General features: G+C 52.7%; 1 protein-coding gene across 2 annotated transcripts in view; it reads right to left on the bottom strand.

Annotated features, from left to right (window-relative positions):
• Positions 1-1,321: 1,321 nt before the first annotated feature.
• gon4l (gon-4 like) overlaps positions 1,322-16,410 on the bottom strand; it is a 29,222-nt gene continuing 14,133 nt past the window's right edge. For both annotated transcript variants that reach the window (XM_023964019.1, XM_023964020.1), the window contains exons 19-29: positions 15,870-15,986; positions 12,160-13,554; positions 11,848-12,088; positions 11,619-11,776; positions 11,320-11,517; positions 10,408-10,551; positions 2,784-3,080; positions 2,207-2,333; positions 1,907-2,138; positions 1,650-1,752; positions 1,322-1,580 (exon numbers count right to left, since the gene is read on the bottom strand). In XM_023964019.1, the coding sequence (XP_023819787.1) occupies positions 1,473-1,580; positions 1,650-1,752; positions 1,907-2,138; positions 2,207-2,333; positions 2,784-3,080; positions 10,408-10,551; positions 11,320-11,517; positions 11,619-11,776; positions 11,848-12,088; positions 12,160-13,554; positions 15,870-15,986 (3,120 nt within the window). In that variant the 3' untranslated portion in view covers positions 1,322-1,472. The remainder of the gene's footprint in view (positions 1,581-1,649; positions 1,753-1,906; positions 2,139-2,206; positions 2,334-2,783; positions 3,081-10,407; positions 10,552-11,319; positions 11,518-11,618; positions 11,777-11,847; positions 12,089-12,159; positions 13,555-15,869; positions 15,987-16,410) is intronic.

Below are 16,410 nucleotides of genomic sequence, written 5' to 3'. Positions count from 1 at the left end.
ATGGGTGGTTGTGTGGGTGGATGGATGGGTGGGTGGATAGATGGTTGGGTAGATGGATGGATGGGCGGGTGGATGGATGGATGAGTGGGTGGGTGGGAACTGATTGGCTCCCAGTTGATTCTAGAATCAAGTTCAAGATCCTCCTGTTAACCTTTAAGGCCTTACATGGAATGGCCCCGTCCTATATTAAGGACCTCATAGTCCCTTACCATCCAATCAGAACACTTCACTCACTAAATGCAGGACTGCTTGTGGTTCCTAGAATTAGTAAAAGTACGGTTGGAGGTAGAGCGTTTAGCCACCAAGCCCCTGTCTTATGGAATAAACTCCCAGCTCATGGAAGAGAGGCCGACTCAGTTTCTACATTCAAAGTTAGACTGAAAACATTCCTCTTTGGACAGGATTATTGTCAGACTAGTTAGTATTCAGAGATTATTTAACTTAATGTTAATTTGTATAAATTAAACTTAATAATAACTATTTCTTTTAAAAGGCTGCTAGAAGTTGAAGCTGGGGTAACTATGGTGCACTGGGGTTCTGTCCTCTTTCCTGTTTTTACTTCTACCCTTCCTCTCCTCTATTCTTGATCATAATTTATCATTTAGTTCTCCATGTCTCTGTTTGGTGCAGTGATTCATGTATTGTCCCTCTTTTCCTCTCCCCTCCTGGGGAGTGGGAGTGCTTCCAGACTCCAGTTGGCTCATCCGTGCTCCAGTTCCTGACCGAGTACCTCGTCTCTGCTCCTGCTCCTACACCTGGCTGTGGTTCCTGTCTCCGGCTCGACTCGCGCCTTTGACTGTCCCCCCAACCACGGCTGGATGAAGCTCGTCTGCTGGACTTTTATATATGTAGTTGTAGATTTAGATAAGTTAATTCTTCTCTAAGAGTTCTGGTAAATCGCCTGTCCGTCCTGGGGGAGGATCCCTCCTTCATGTGGGCACCCCTGAGGTTTCTTCGTTTTTTCCGGAATCCGGTTTTTTTAGGAGTTTTTCCTTACAGAGAAGGGGGGTCTAAGGGCAGGGATGCCAGTATAGCTTAGTCAGTTTGTTAGTTCATTTTAGTATTTTCCTATTGAACTCTTTGTATTCGTGATCCTTTTGATTTCATGTTTTACTTCGAAGCCCATCGAGACGACTGTTGTTATGATTTTGGGCTATACAAATAAAATTGAATTGAATTGAATGAGTGGGTGGTTGGGTGGATGGATGGGTGGTTGGGTGGGTGGATGGATGAGTGGGTGGATGGATGGGTGGGTGGATTTACGCTGTGCATAGAGAGAGATAGTGAGATGGTAAAATACAAAACAGAAACCTCAGACCAATTTTACTCTTGATCCAACAAGATTTGTTTTTATTTTCTTTCATACGTATAAATACTCTGGTATTTACAAGAATAGTAAACAAGAACGACAGGCTGAGTCTTTTCAAAATAAAAGGTTAGGAAAGGACATTCCTCAAGTAGTGGTGGCAGTTTTATTCTGATTGGGTTAAAGGTTCAATGGGCGGAGCCACATCCTCCGAGGTACAGTGACGGGCCGCTGTTCGAAACAGCCGCACCAAATCCTGAAACCTGCCGGACACCTGGAGAAGGGAACAGGTTACAACCCAGTAAAGAAAGTCCGGATTGGAGGCTGACAGACACGCTCGTACCTCATTAGCGGTTTTGTTGCCAAGTAGAGATGAGATCGCCTGAAAGGAGCTCTGATTGGCTCCTTCCCGCTGACACATAGTTAGGATGACACGATCCGCTTCTCTGCAAAGTACAGTTAAGGTAAAGAATGAATTTACCCAGAAGCCTCACCTCACCGTAACTTCATCATCAAGTCAGGTGTGATCTATGGCAGATCCAGTGCAACGGTATATGATGAGCCTGTCTTTGGTGAAGGAGCTCGGGTCTGAGGGATTACCTGGTCCAGAGGACAACCTTCTCTCCACTTGCTGTCAAAGAAATGTTCTTGGCACAAACAGGGGGGTCAGGAGGAGCAGAGAATGAAGGTTCATATGAAGAGGAACATGAAGGTAGGCTCTCCTCAGTTTTCTTCTCCCTGAAATTGTTGTGCTCTTCATCTTTGTCATCAGATCCCTCCTCCTTTTCATCTGTAGGGTGTCTTGTGTCATCCCATGATGCATCGCTCTGATCTATAATAAATAAATTGGATTAGAACCACATTTCAGTTTAAGAAGGAGCAGCTGCTCAAGTTATTTACCTGGCTGAATGTTGTCCTCAATCTCTTTCCTCTCCTGGTTCCCCTCCCCTGGTTCACAGTGGGCGGGGTTAATATGAGCGTACAGGTTGTTCAGGCTCTTCGCGGCTCTGGACACGCCCACTGAGCCCTGAAGAGAAAAAGTACCAGAGAGCCAGGTGTAATAAGCTGGATTTTGCGTGTCCTAGCCCCACTCTGAATCCAAACACGTGGCAAAAGACACCTGAACCCAGTCCAGATCCAAACCCACCACCACATGGTCATTTATGCAACAGGTCAGTGGTCAGTTTAACCAGCGACCACCTTCCCCCCCTCGGGGAGCGCAGTAGAGAGCAAGGTCGGGGCCAGCCCAGGTTGATGGTTTCAGCTGCAGGACCTGATGGACCTGCAGTTCCTTCTGTTTGGGGGTCTTCAGGTCTGGTTCCCAACAGCTTCACTGCTCAGCCTCAGATAGAATAAACGTCTTTCCTTTACCTCATTTCTAAAACCAGCTTGTCCGACCCGACAAGTGCAGGTCTCTTGTCCTTCAGCAGCTTTTTAGACAAAGACAAAGAATGAACAAAAATTTGGTGAGAAAGACCTTGTAGCTTCTGTGGGACTCCATTTTTCTCCTTTGGCACCGGCTCTTCATTGATTGGATCTTCAGCCCCTCGTCTTCATCTGCCAGCTCTGGCAGTGTCACTTCCTCAAAGCCGCCACTGGCTCCACCTCCTGACAGCAAGCTTAACGCCTCCCCCGTGTCTCCATCCTGCAGCCAGTGAGCTTCTTCAAACTGTCCAGGACGGGCTGGAGGGGGGCGCAGTTCATCGAAAAACACCCAGAATTCAGCTTGCAAGTGGGTGTGGCCTTTCAGCAGCGAGGACATCTGAGCTTTCAGCTGGAGCCCAAACAAACAGAGGAGTGTTAGGATTGTTTACTAAGGAATCCTCTTTTTGTCATTTCATTATTGCATTTCTGAGTATTTCTCCTTTAAAATCTCTGTCAATCAAACTGTCACAAAGACTGTTTGGACGAATGAGCTGCTGTGATGTCACAACGGCCCAGTAGCTCATTGCACAAGCTCCCCGATCTGCCCCGTCCAGTGGGTAACAAGCTCCCCGATCTGCCCCGTCCAGCGTTAACAAGCTCCCCGATCTGCCCCGTCCAGCGTTAACAAGCTCCCCGATCTGCCCCGTCCAGCGGGTAACAAGCTCCCCGATCTGCCCCGTCTAGCGGGTAACAAGCTCCCCGATCTGCCCCGTCCAGCGTTAACAAGCTCCCCGATCTGCCCCGTCCAGCGTTAACAAGCTCCCCGATCTGCCCCGTCCAGTGGGTAACAAGCTCCCCGATCTGCCCCGTCCAGCGTTAACAAGCTCCCCGATCTGCCCCGTCCAGCGTTAACAAGCTCCCCGATCTGCCCCGTCCAGCGGGTAACAAGCTCCCCGATCTGCCCCGTCCAGCGGGTAACAAGCTCCCCGATCTGCCCCGTCCAGCGGGTAACAAGCTCCCCGATCTGCCCCGTCCAGCGTTAACAAGCTCCCCGATCTGCCCCGTCCAGCGTTAACAAGCTCCCCGATCTGCCCCGTCCAGCGTTAACAAGCTCCCCGATCTGCCCCGTCCAGCGGGTAACAAGCTCCCCGATCTGCGCCGTCTAGCAAGTAACAAGCTCCCCGATCTGCCCCGTCCAGCGGGTAACAAGCTCCCCGATCTGCCCCGTCCAGCGGGTAACAAGCTACCCGATCTGCCCCGTCCAGCGGGTAACAAGCTCCCCGATCTGCCCCGTCCAGCGGGTAACAAGCTCCCCGATCTGCCCCGTCCAGCGGGTAACAAGCTCCCCGATCTGCCCCGTCCAGCGGGTAACAAGCTCCCCGATCTGCCCCGTCCAGCGTTAACAAGCTCCCCGATCTGCCCCGTCCAGCGTTAACAAGCTCCCCGATCTGCCCCGTCCAGCGTTAACAAGCTCCCCGATCTGCCCCGTCCAGCGGGTAACAAGCTCCCCGATCTGCCCCGTCTAGCAAGTAACAAGCTCCCCGATCTGCCCCGTCCAGCGGGTAACAAGCTCCCCGATCTGCCCCGTCCAGCGGGTAACAAGCTACCCGATCTGCCCCGTCCAGCGGGTAACAAGATCCCCGATCTGCCCCTTCTAGCGGGTAACAAGCTCCCCGATCTGCCCCGTCCAGCATTAATAAGCTCCCCGATCTGCCCCGTCCAGCGGGTAATAAGCTACCCGATCTGCCCCGTCCAGCGGGTAATAAGCTACCTGATCTGCCCCGTCCAGCGGGTAACAAGCTCCCCGATCTGCCCCGTCCAGTGGGTAACAAGCTCCCCGATCTGCCCCGTCCAGCGTTAACAAGCTCCCCGATCTGCCCCGTCCAGCGTTAACAAGCTCCCCGATCTGCCCCGTCCAGCGTTAACAAGCTCCCCGATCTGCCCCGTCCAGCGGGTAACAAGCTACCCGATCTCCCCCGTCCAGCGGGTAACAAGCTCCCCGATCTGCCCCGTCCAGCGGTAACAAGCTCTCCGATCTGCCCCGTCCAGCGTTAACAAGTTACCCGATCTGCCCCGTCCAGCGGGTAACAAGCTCCTCCATCTGCCCCGTCCAGCGGGTAACAAGCTACCCGATCTGCCCCGTCCAGCGGTAACAAGCTCCCCGATCTGCCCCGTCCAGCGATAACAAGTTCCCCGATCTCCCCCGTCCAGCGGGTAACAAGCTACCCGATCTGCCCCGTCCAGCGGGTAACAAGCTCCCCGATCTGCCCCGTCCAGCGGTAACAAGCTCCCCGATCTGCCCCGTCCAGCGATAACAAGTTCCCCGATCTCCCCCGTCCAGCGGGTAACAAGCTACCCGATCTGCCCCTTCCAGCGGGTAACAAGCTCCCCGATCTGCCCCGTCCAGTGGTAACAAGCTCCCCGATCTGCCCCATCCAGCGTTAACAAGCTCACTGATCTGCCCCGTCCAGCGTTAACAAGCTCCCCGATCTGCCCCGTCCAGCGTTAACAAGCTCCCCGATCTGCCCCGTCCAGCGTTAACAAGCTCCCCGATCTGCCCCGTCCAGAGGTAACAAGCTCCCCGATCTGCCCCGTCCAGCGGTAACAAGCTCCCCGATCTGCCCCGTCCAGCGTTAACAAGCTCCCTGATCTGCCCCGTCCAGCGTTAACAAGCTCCCCAATCTGCCCCGTCCAGCGGTAACAAGCTCCCTGATCTGCCCCGTCCAGCGGGTAACAGGCTCCCCGATCTGCCCCGTCTAGCAAGTAACAAGCTCCCCGATCTGCCCCGTCCAGCGGGTAACAAGCTACCCGATCTGCCCCGTCAATCGGGTAACAAGATCCCCGATCTGCCCCTTCTAGCGGGTAACAAGCTCCCCGATTTGCCCCGTCCAGCGTTAATAAGCTCCCCGATCTGCCCCGTCCAGCGGGTAACAAGCTACCCGATCTGCCCTGTCCAGCGGGTAACAAGCTACCCGATCTGCCCCGTCCAGCGGGTAATAAGCTACCCGATCTGCCCCGTCCAGCGGGTAACAAGCTCCCCGATCTGCCCCGTCCAGTGGGTAACAAGCTCCCCGATCTGCCCCGTCCAGCGTTAACAAGCTCCCCGATCTGCCCCGTCCAGCGTTAACAAGCTCCCCGATCTGCCCCGTCCAGCGGGTAACAAGCTCCCCGATCTGCCCCGTCTAGCGGGTAACAAGCTCCCCGATCTGCCCCGTCCAGCGTTAACAAGCTCCCCGATCTGCCCCGTCCAGCGTTAACAAGCTCCCCGATCTGCCCCGTCCAGCGGGTAACAAGCTCCCCGATCTGCCCCGTCTAGCAAGTAACAAGCTACCCGATCTGCCCCGTCCAGCGGGTAACAAGCTCCCCGATCTGCCCCGTCCAGCGGATAACAAGCTACCCGATCTGCCCTGTCCAGCGGGTAACAAGCTCCCCGATCTGCCCCGTCCAGCGGGTAACAAGCTCCCCGATCTGCCCCGTCCAGCGGGTAACAAGCTCCCCGATCTGCCCCGTCCAGCGGTCACAAGCTCCTCGATCTGCCCCGCCCAGTGGTAACAAGCTCCCCGATCTGCCCCGTCCAGCGGTAACAAGCTACCCGATCTGCCCCGTCCAGCGGTAACAAGCTACCCGATCTGCCCCGTCCAGCGGGTAACAAGCTCCTCGATCTGCCCCGTCCAGCGGGTAACAAGCTACCCGATCTGCCCTGTCCAGCGGGTAACAAGCTCCCCGATCTGCCTCGTCCAGCGGGTAACAAGCTCCCCGATCTGCCCTGTCCAACGGGTAACAAGCTCCCCGATCTGCCCCGTCCAGCGCTAACAAGCTTCCCGATCTGCCCCGTCCAGCGGTAACAAGTTACCCGATCTGCCCCGTCCAGCGGGTAACAAGCTCCTCCATCTGCCCCGTCCAGCGGGTAACAAGCTACCCGATCTGCCCCGTCCAGCGGTAACAAGCTCCCCGATCTGCCCCGTCCAGCGATAACAAGTTCCCCGATCTCCCCCGTCCAGCGGGTAACAAGCTACCCGATCTGCCCCGTCCAGCGGGTAACAAGCTCCCCGATCTGCCCCGTCCAGCGGTAACAAGCTCTCCGATCTGCCCCGTCCAGCGTTAACAAGTTCCCCGATCTCCCCCGTCCAGCGGGTAACAAGCTACCCGATCTGCCCCGTCCAGCGGGTAACAAGCTCCCCGATCTGCCCCGTCCAGTGGTAACAAGCTCCCCGATCTGCCCCGTCCAGCGTTAACAAGCTCACTGATCTGCCCCGTCCAGCGTTAACAAGCTCCCCGATCTGCCCCGTCCAGCGTTAACAAGCTCCCCGATCTGCCCCGTCCAGCGTTAACAAGCTCCCCGATCTGCCCCGTCCAGCGTTAACAAGCTCCCCGATCTGCCCCGTCCAGCGGTAACAAGCTCTCCGATCTGCCCCGTCCAGCGTTAACAAGTTCCCCGATCTCCCCCGTCCAGCGGGTAACAAGCTCCCCGATCTGCCCCGTCCAGCGGTAACAAGCTCTCCGATCTGCCCCGTCCAGCGTTAACAAGTTACCCGATCTGCCCCGTCCAGCGGGTAACAAGCTCCTCCATCTGCCCCGTCCAGCGGGTAACAAGCTACCCGATCTGCCCCGTCCAGCGGTAACAAGCTCCCCGATCTGCCCCGTCCAGCGGCGGTAACAAGCTCCCCGATCTGCCCCGTCCAGCGATAACAAGTTCCCCGATCTCCCCCGTCCAGCGGGTAACAAGCTCCCCGATCTGCCCCGTCCAGCGGTAACAAGCTCCCCGATCTGCCCCGTCCAGCGATAACAAGTTCCCCGATCTCCCCCGTCCAGCGGGTAACAAGCTACCCGATCTGCCCCGTCCAGCGGGTAACAAGCTCCCCGATCTGCCCCGTCCAGTGGTAACAAGCTCCCCGATCTGCCCCGTCCAGCGTTAACAAGCTCACCGATCTGCCCCGTCCAGCGTTAACAAGCTCCCCGATCTGCCCCGTCCAGCGTTAACAAGCTCCCCGATCTGCCCCGTCCAGCGTTAACAAGCTCCCCGATCTGCCCCGTCCAGCGTTAACAAGCTCCCCGATCTGCCCCTACCAGCGGTAACAAGCTCCCCGATCTGCCCCGTCCAGCGGTAACAAGCTCCCCGATCTGCCCCGTCCAGCGTTAACAAGCTCCCTGATCTGCCCCGTCCAGCGTTAACAAGCTCCCCAATCTGCCCCGTCCAGCGGTAACAAGCTCCCTGATCTGCCCCGTCCAGCGGTAACAAGTTACCCGATCTACCCCGTCCAGCGTTAACAAGCTCCCGATCTGCCCCGTCCAGCGTTAACAAGCTCCCCGATCTGCCCCGTCCAGCGGTAACAAGCTCCCCGATCTGCCCCGTCCAGCGGTAACAAGCTCCCCGATCTGCCCCGTCCAGCGGTAACAAGCTACCCGATCTGCCCCGTCCAGCGGGTAACAAGCTACCCGATTTGCCCCGTCCAGCGGGTAACAAGCTACCCGATCTGCCCCGTCCAGCGGGTAACAAGCTCCCCGATCTGCCTCGTCCAGTGGTAACAAGCTCCCCGATCTGCCCCGTCCAGCGTTAACAAGCTCACTGATCTGCCCCGTCCAGCGTTAACAAGCTCCCCGATCTGCCCCGTCCAGCGTTAACAAGCTCCCCGATCTGCCCCGTCCAGCGTTAACAAGCTCCCCGATCTGCCCCGTCCAGCGTTAACAAGCTCCCCGATCTGCCCCGTCCAGCGGTAACAAGCTCCCCGATCTGCCCCGTCCAGCGGTAACAAGCTCCCCGATCTGCCCCGTCCAGCGTTAACAAGCTCCCTGATCTGCCCCATCCAGCGTTAACAAGCTCCCCAATCTGCCCCGTCCAGCGGTAACAAGCTCCCTGATCTGCCCCGTCCAGCGGTAACAAGCTACCCGATCTACCCGTCCAGCGTTAACAAGCTCCCGATCTGCCCCGTCCAGCGTTAACAAGCTCCCCGATCTGCCCCGTCCAGCGGTAACAAGCTCCCCGATCTGCCCCGTCCAGCGGTAACAAGCTCCCCGATCTGCCCCGTCCAGCGGTAACAAGCTACCCGATCTGCCCCGTCCAGCGGGTAACAAGCTACCCGATCTCCCCCGTCCAGCGATAACAAGCTACCCGATCTGCCCCGTCCAGCGGGTAACAAGCTCCCCGATCTGCCCTGTCCAGCGGGTAACAAGCTCCCCGATCTGCCCCGTCCAGCGGGTAACAAGCTCCCCGATCTGCCCCGTCCAGCGGTTACAAGCTCCTCGATCTGCCCCGTCCAGCGGTAACAAGCTCCCCGATCTGCCCCGTCCAGCGGTAACAAGCTCCTCGATATGCCCCGTCCAGCGGTAACAAGCTCCTCGATCTGCCCCGTCCAGCGGTAACAAGCTCCCTGATCTGCCCCGTCCAGCGGCTAACAAGCTCCTCGATCTGCCCCGTCCAGCGGTAACAAGCTCCCCGATCTGCCCCGTCCAGCGGTAACAAGCTCCCCGATCTGCCCCGTCCAGCGGTAACAAGCTCCTCGATCTGCCCCGTCCAGCGGGTAACAAGCTCCTCGATCTGCCCCGTCCAGCGGGTAACAAGCTCCTCGATCTGCCCCGTCCAGCGGTAACAAGCTCCTCGATCTGCCCCGTCCAGCGGTAACAAGCTCCCCGATCTGCCCCGTCCAATCCGGCTGCTCTGCTCAGAGACACAGTTTGCCCCGTCCACCGGCACCTGAGCCAGGACCGCGCAGGGTCCAGACGTCACGGGGCACGAAGCGCTCCTCCCCTGCACCCCCTTGTGAGGGATGTAAGAGAGGGGAGAGGCACTTCTCACCGGGCCCCCGCAGAGCAGCGGGTCGGTCCTGCTTGAGCTCCAAAGCTGTGCCTGGAGCGAAACACCGTCTATGCATGACGTAAACCAGAGCAGTAGTGACACGATCAGAATGAACCATTTACATGAAACACAATCGGATCAACAATCGGTTTAACCCGCCTATCTCCCTCGGAAAGAAATGTCTATCCTAATGAGTCTGATGGGGGCAGACTATTCCGAACAGCGCGTTTACATGACGCATTTTTCTTCCGATCAGGCGTTCTTTCCGGTTACTTTTGCCCGTGTAAACGCAGCTAGTGAAGGAAACATCTGACACGCAGCAGACCGGCCTTTCCAAACCCGTTGGTGATGGGGGATTTGTTCACACTGCTTTTAACGATTGCTTTATCGTTGAAAGCTGCGTCATATTGTAGTGGCAGTAACGTGCCCGTTGGGTCTAATGGCACCAAAGGATTGTGGGATGCGTCTGAGCATGGGTGTTCCTTTTATTGCACCATGACTTAAGTGTCTAACAACTGAAGCCAGGTCCATGCTGTTAGGCTGCTTGAGGGTGTCAAAGCAATCACGCTTGCTGCTGGACGTAGAATTCTGCAGGCAGTCTCCCCTCTGAGGCTGCCGGAGCGCTGCTGACGGCCGTTAAATAAAAGCATAAATTAGCCGCATCATTGAATAAGCCACAGGGTCGGACGTTCGTGACAAAAGTAGCGGCTTATAGTTCGGAAAATACGGTGGCTCAGCACCAATGGCTACGCCCACTCAGAGGAGATTTTGGAAACAGAGGCTTCAGATAAACATGAAATATGGCTTTAAGACATTTTGGTTAAACACTTCATAATCATAATCAAAACAAAGGTTAAGGTAAACTTTAATGTCCTCAGAGAGACTGGGAACATTTTTATAAAAAAATGTAAAATGGTCATAGTGGGACTTTAACTGGACTAACCTCCTGGATTCCAGCTGAACTCAGGTCTGGGCCGGTTTGCAGAGCTTTAATGATTTTCTGGTACAGTGACGGGTTGTCTCCAAAGCTGATTTCCAGCTGTCGCAGAAACCGGCGGCTGCGCTCAAAGGCTTGCTGCTCCTCTAACTGCAAAGACAGTCCAGGAAGCACCAATCAGAACCAAGAGATGCTGTTTGTGTGGGTTAGGGTTAGCTGACCATAGGGCGCTAAATGACCACGAATGCTTGCAGTTCGTCTGGTCCTCAAGCACACCACTGTTTAGATAAAAGAAGGAAGTAGAGGTGTAACGATTCTTAGTTATTATCGGGTCATTGTGAACGATCCGATTGGATCTGATCCTCCAACCTAAAGTGGATCCAGATCCTCCAACCTAAAGTGGATCCAGATCCTCTGTCCTAAAGTGGATCCAGATCATCTTCATCCAAACTTCCAGACAGAAATTCCTGCTACTGAACAGTTTTCCAGATTCTTGGATTTCTTCCAGATCATCAAGTTAATGAAATCTGTGTCCAAACCAACAAGTAAACTGGAATGAATGTCAAATCCATTCACATGTTAGTTTCCTAAAGTTCACCACTGTTGTTTTTCCACATCCAGACAATCCAAAGGGAACATTCTTAGAACATTCTAGACACTGGATGGTCACATGACTTTATTCAAAGGACTGGAATGATGGACTGATCCGTGTTGATGACATCACATGTGTGTTGTTGCTGTGATTGGTCGGTTTTTCGTCATAGTCACATAAACCTACTGGACCTCAGTCCAGATGGTATCTTCCAAGATGGATTATTGATTGACCTCCTTTTGAAACGATTTCTTTCATGGTTTTGGTCCATTTTGATAACAGATCTGGTTGGTTCGTAAGTTCATTTGTGGCTGTTAGCAGCTCACCAGTCCACACTGCAGGGCCTGGTCGGGACGCAGAAATGCTGCAAAATCTCGGAGCAGGTCCGTCCGGTGTCCTAGGATGAGGCGCAGCTTCCTGAACAGTAGCACCACCTCCTGGCCGTCTGCAACCAGCTCAAATTTATTCAGCAACGACACAAACTCCTCCACCTGCCCAGGTACATCCTGTAGTGCTTCACACACCTAAACACAAAGAAACCCTTTTACACGGCACAGGGACCCTGAAACCAAACAACTGCCAACCCCAAGGGGGCAGAAGAGAGGAAGAGTGGGTGCTGGCTGACCCGGTTCAGGTAGCTGTGGGCGAAGGCTGCGTCTTTGCTGTCTCTGTGGGGGTCGTTGTCCAGGATGTTCTCATCATACAGCAGCAGCAGCTTGGCAGCATCTTTACTGCGGCGCTCCAAACGCCGACTCCTGAGACCACGGCGAGGACGGCTGTGATCTGAAGAGGACGGACGGACGGATGACGAGACACACACAAGACGCACAAAAACTGTCCACCGCAAAGCTGACCTCGTCCTCGTTTGGGACATCGCCCTCCTCTTTTGGGCGCTCTTTTGCTATGTAGCACCTCCTTATCCAGACTGGATTTTATGGTCCTCCCCTCTCCTGATCCCTGGTCCTTGTTCCCCTCCTCCTCTTCCTCCTCTTCCTCCTGAGAGCCGGGGGAAGTGGGAGAGTGGTCTTCATCAGAGTCTCTATCTCCGCAGAGGCGTCGCTCTGCTGCCAGCCAGGTCAGCTGCTTCATGGTTTCCTGTGGGACACAGGAAACACGACGGGTAAACGGCGTAACCCTAGTTGGAGGCGTGCCGACTTCCTGTTTACCTGCAACTCTGGAACCGACAGCACAGACTCCTCTGAAGCTGAGGACATGACCTCCTCCTCATCTTCATCTTGTGTAAGGTCATCAAAGTCTTCCTCTTCCTCCTCTTCCTCCTCTTCATCTCTTTGACAGTCTTGGTCTTCTCTATCTTTGTCTCCCTGCTCCCCGTCTCCTCCCTCCTCCTTTTTGCCGTCTCTTCCATCTTCATGTCCACCATCCTCCTGCTCCCCGTCTCCTCCCTCCTCCTCCCTGTGTCCTCCCTCCCCCTTCTGGTCGTCTCCTCTGTCCTCCTGCTCCCCGTCTCCTCCCTCCTCCTCCCTGTGTCCTCCCTCCCCCTTCTGGTCGTTTCCTCTGTCCTCCTGCTCCCCGTCTCTTCCCTCCTCCTCCCTGTGTCCTCCCTCCCCCTTCTGGTCGTCTCCTCTGTCCTCCTGCTCCCCGTCTCCTCCCTCCTCCTCCCTGTGTCCTCCCTCCCCCTTCTGGTCGTTTCCTCTGTCCTCCTGCTCCCCGTCTCTTCCCTCCTCCTCCCTGTGTCCTCCCTCCCCCTTCTGGTCGTCTCCTCTGTCCTCCTGCTCCCCGTCTCCTCCCTCCTCCTCCCTGTGTCCTCCCTCCCCCTTCTGGTCGTTTCCTCTGTCCTCCTGCTCCCCGTCTCTTCCCTCCTCCTCCCTGTGTCCTCCCTCCCCCTTCTGGTCGTCTCCTCCATCCTCCAGCTCAATGTCACCCCCCCATTCCCCTGCTCCTGCTAGGCTCTCCAACTGTTCTTCTGTCCCATCCAACACCTCAGACTCCTTTAACAGCTGCTCTTTCTCCTCAGTTCTCCTGCAGGAGGTGGCTGGACTCAGAGAGGAGGTTTTCTCGTCCTCCACTTGTCTCATCAGCTTCTCAAACTTGGAAGTGGTCCCCCCAACATCCACATCCTCATGCTTTTGTTGCCCCACTGCATGCTGGGAACCAAGTGTGCCAGAAGTTGTTGGAGTAGACATCGGAAGAAAAATATAATGTGGACTTCTTGCAACAGCTGCACATGGAATGCTGGGAGTTGTAGTATCACGGCCAGACAAAGGAACAGGGCTTTGCATGGCGTCAGCACGCAAAGCGAATGACAGAGCTCCCGTTATCGGCTCAGGATTAGGGGGGGACGGGAGGGGAGGAGGAGTGGGGCAGCTAATCCCCCCCCCCATCTCCTTCACCTGTGTCCCCACCTGTCTGTCTGTGTAGGCTTTGGCCAGAGGAAGCAGAGATGCATTGTGGGCCAGAGTGAAGAGGCGCCGATGAACTCGACGAGGAGGGCGGGACTTGTTCAGATAAGAGGGGTGGAGCCTCAAGGTGCAGCCTTGGGGGAGGGTGAGAGGGTAATGATTCCCATCCAGTCGGTTCTTCTGGATGATCAGCTGACTGTTCTGCAGGTGAAAGTTAGAGGTAGAAACTGGAATGCTGCTCTGCCCCCAACCAACCAACTCATGTCTGGATTCAGTGTAGATCAGGTCATAAAATCCTTAAAACTTTAAGATTTTGATGTTTGTTCTAGCTTTCACATTTCTGTCTCTCTTGACATCAACTTATAGACTTCTGGTTGACAAATGAGAAGATAAACAGACTTTCTAGAAACACTCCAACTAGTGGTTCTGATTGTTCAGTACAAGGCCTCATCATATTTACATTTCTCACCATCACCTGTGCTCAGATTTCACCAAATACGGTTCAAATACACAGTAAATACTTTCCATTCATTTAGTACCTTCATTCCAAACATTCCATTCAACAGTCAAGTTCTTACAATCTAATATTAGCTTTATACATCATTTTAGATTGAATCATATTTTGACAACTTTTTACTGATTCTCCTGGGAATTCCACATTTTTACCTCTGCTATAGACAAACACTTTAGCTTTAGTTGTTGTTTGAAATCAAATCTATGATTTTCGTCTCCTCTGGTAAAAATCAAAAGCTTTTGGGATTCTTCTGGTAAATCTCTGTTTCTGGCTCTAAACATAACTAATAAGGTCAGCAATTCAATGACATCTTTAGGTTTTAATAAGCCTGACTTCATGAAAAGTTCATTTGTGCGATCTCTAAATTTAGCTTTATGAATAATTCCAATAGTTCTCTTCTGTAATAGAATTAAGGGCCTTATGTTAGTTTCATCTGTTTTTCCCCACACTTCAATACAATATGTCAAATAAGGTCAAACCAAAGAGCAATATTACATATGCATAAGATGACATTTAAAATAAATGTGGATTTGTTCAGAACAAAAATGCTCTTGGCTACTTTATGTTTTACATCAACTATATGAGATTTCCATGTTAATTTGTCATCCAACATAATCCCTAAAGATGTAAATTTAGACACCCGTTTCTGTCATCAATGGACAAAGTCACTTCTGTTTATTCTTTATTACCAAACACCATAAACTTTGTTTCGTTAGATTCAAAGATAGTTTATTGTAGTCAAACCACATTTTGAGTTTTATCATTTCCATTTCAATACTTTTAGCTCAGGTTTTCAGATTATCCCCAGAACAAAAAAAGTTAGTATCATCAGCAAATAAAACCAACTGCAACAACTTAGAAATATAACAAATATCATTTATATATCAAATAAAAAGTTTAGGTCCATAATTGAGCCTTGCGGGAGTCCACAGATAATATTCATGAGATCAGACTCATTACCTCCAAACTGCACATATTGTTGTCTGTTTTGTAAATAACTGGTGATCCAGTTCAGGGCGACTCCTCTAACCACACATGCATATCATTTAGACATCAGGATAGAATCATCTATAGTGTCAAAAGCCTCCTTTAAGTCAATGAAAACTCATGTTGTGCATTTCTTTTTGTCGTTTGCTGTTGAAATTTCTTCAACCTCTTCTTTCTCTTTGGGCTTTTCCCATCAGGGGTCGCCACAGCGAATCATCCTTTTCCACCTCACTCTATCATGGACATCTTCTACCCTAACATTAGCCAACTTCATGTCCTCTGTTAAGACATCCATATATCTCCTCTTTGGCCGTCCTCTTGCCCTCCTGCCGGGCAGCTCCATCTCCAACATCCTTCTACCAATATATCCACTATCCCTCCTCTGAACATGTCCAAACCATCTCAGTCTGGCTTCTCTGACTTTGTCGCTGACACAGGCAACATGAGCCGTCCCTCTGATGTACTCGTTCCTTATCCTGTCTAACCTGGTCACTCCTAAGGAGAACCTCAACATCTTCATCTCCGCTACCTCCATCTCAGCCTCTTGTCTCTGTCTCACTGCTACCGTCTCTAACCCATAGAGCAGAGCTGGTCTCACCACTGTCTTGTACACCTTTCCTTTGAGTCTTGCTGACACTCTTCTGTCACACAACACTCCTGACACTTTCCTCCACCCGCTCCAACCTGCCTGCACTCGCCTCTTCTCCACACTCCTCATCACACTGAATAGCCAAACCTGTAGACCTATTAGAACCAAACCCAAACTGATTCTCACTTCATTTATTTTTCTCAATAAAGCGTCTAGTTTATTAACAAACAACTTTTCTAACACTTTTGAAAATTGAGAAAGTAATGATACTGGTCTGTAATTACTAAAGTATGTCTGTCTCACTATAAAATAACTAATAGAATTCTCATTTTTACTGCACGTTTCTGTTACCTCAACATCTCATTCAGACGGCAACAATCACCACTCAACCAACCAAGATCAGAACGTCCTCCACACGGTTCAGACCTGAAGCCAGTTTGGCATGCTGGATGTGTTTCTGTCCACCGGGGGCCTCTGGTCTCCAGGCTCCACTCTGCTGCAGACAGGGGTCATCTGGGGAAGGGTCCCCTGCTTTACAAACGTCTGAAAGAAGAGCAGATGTGTTTACCTCAGTTCTTCTCTGATGGCTTCATCTGACACACAAAAGCAATGCAGCTTTAAGGGGAAAAAAAAAGAAAAACAAAATGACGCAAACCTTTCCGTGAAAAAAGAAAAAAACATTTTGGAAAGCAACAGTAGTTTCCAGAAAACAAAATGAAATGTTAGAACACGGAAACATAAAGAGAAACTGGGCTAGGTGGGTGTCATGGGAAATCTCTGATTGGATGATGACGTTTGTCCATTTCTACTGAAAGTTATTGACACTAAGCGATACTGGATATCATCATCCAATCAGAGATGCCCCACAGTTCCCACCTTTTCTGGTTTTTCTGGGCCTTTTTCTAACATTTTATTTTGGTTTCTGGAAATTACTTTTGTTTTCCAAAATGTTTTTTTAGCTTTTGTG

The sequence above is a fragment of the Oryzias latipes genome, chromosome 16, assembly GCF_002234675.1.
Source record: "Oryzias latipes chromosome 16, ASM223467v1".
Lineage (NCBI taxonomy): Eukaryota > Metazoa > Chordata > Actinopteri > Beloniformes > Adrianichthyidae > Oryzias > Oryzias latipes.
Note: the sequence above shows the minus strand (reverse complement) of the source record. Positions and strands in the feature narration are given on the sequence as shown.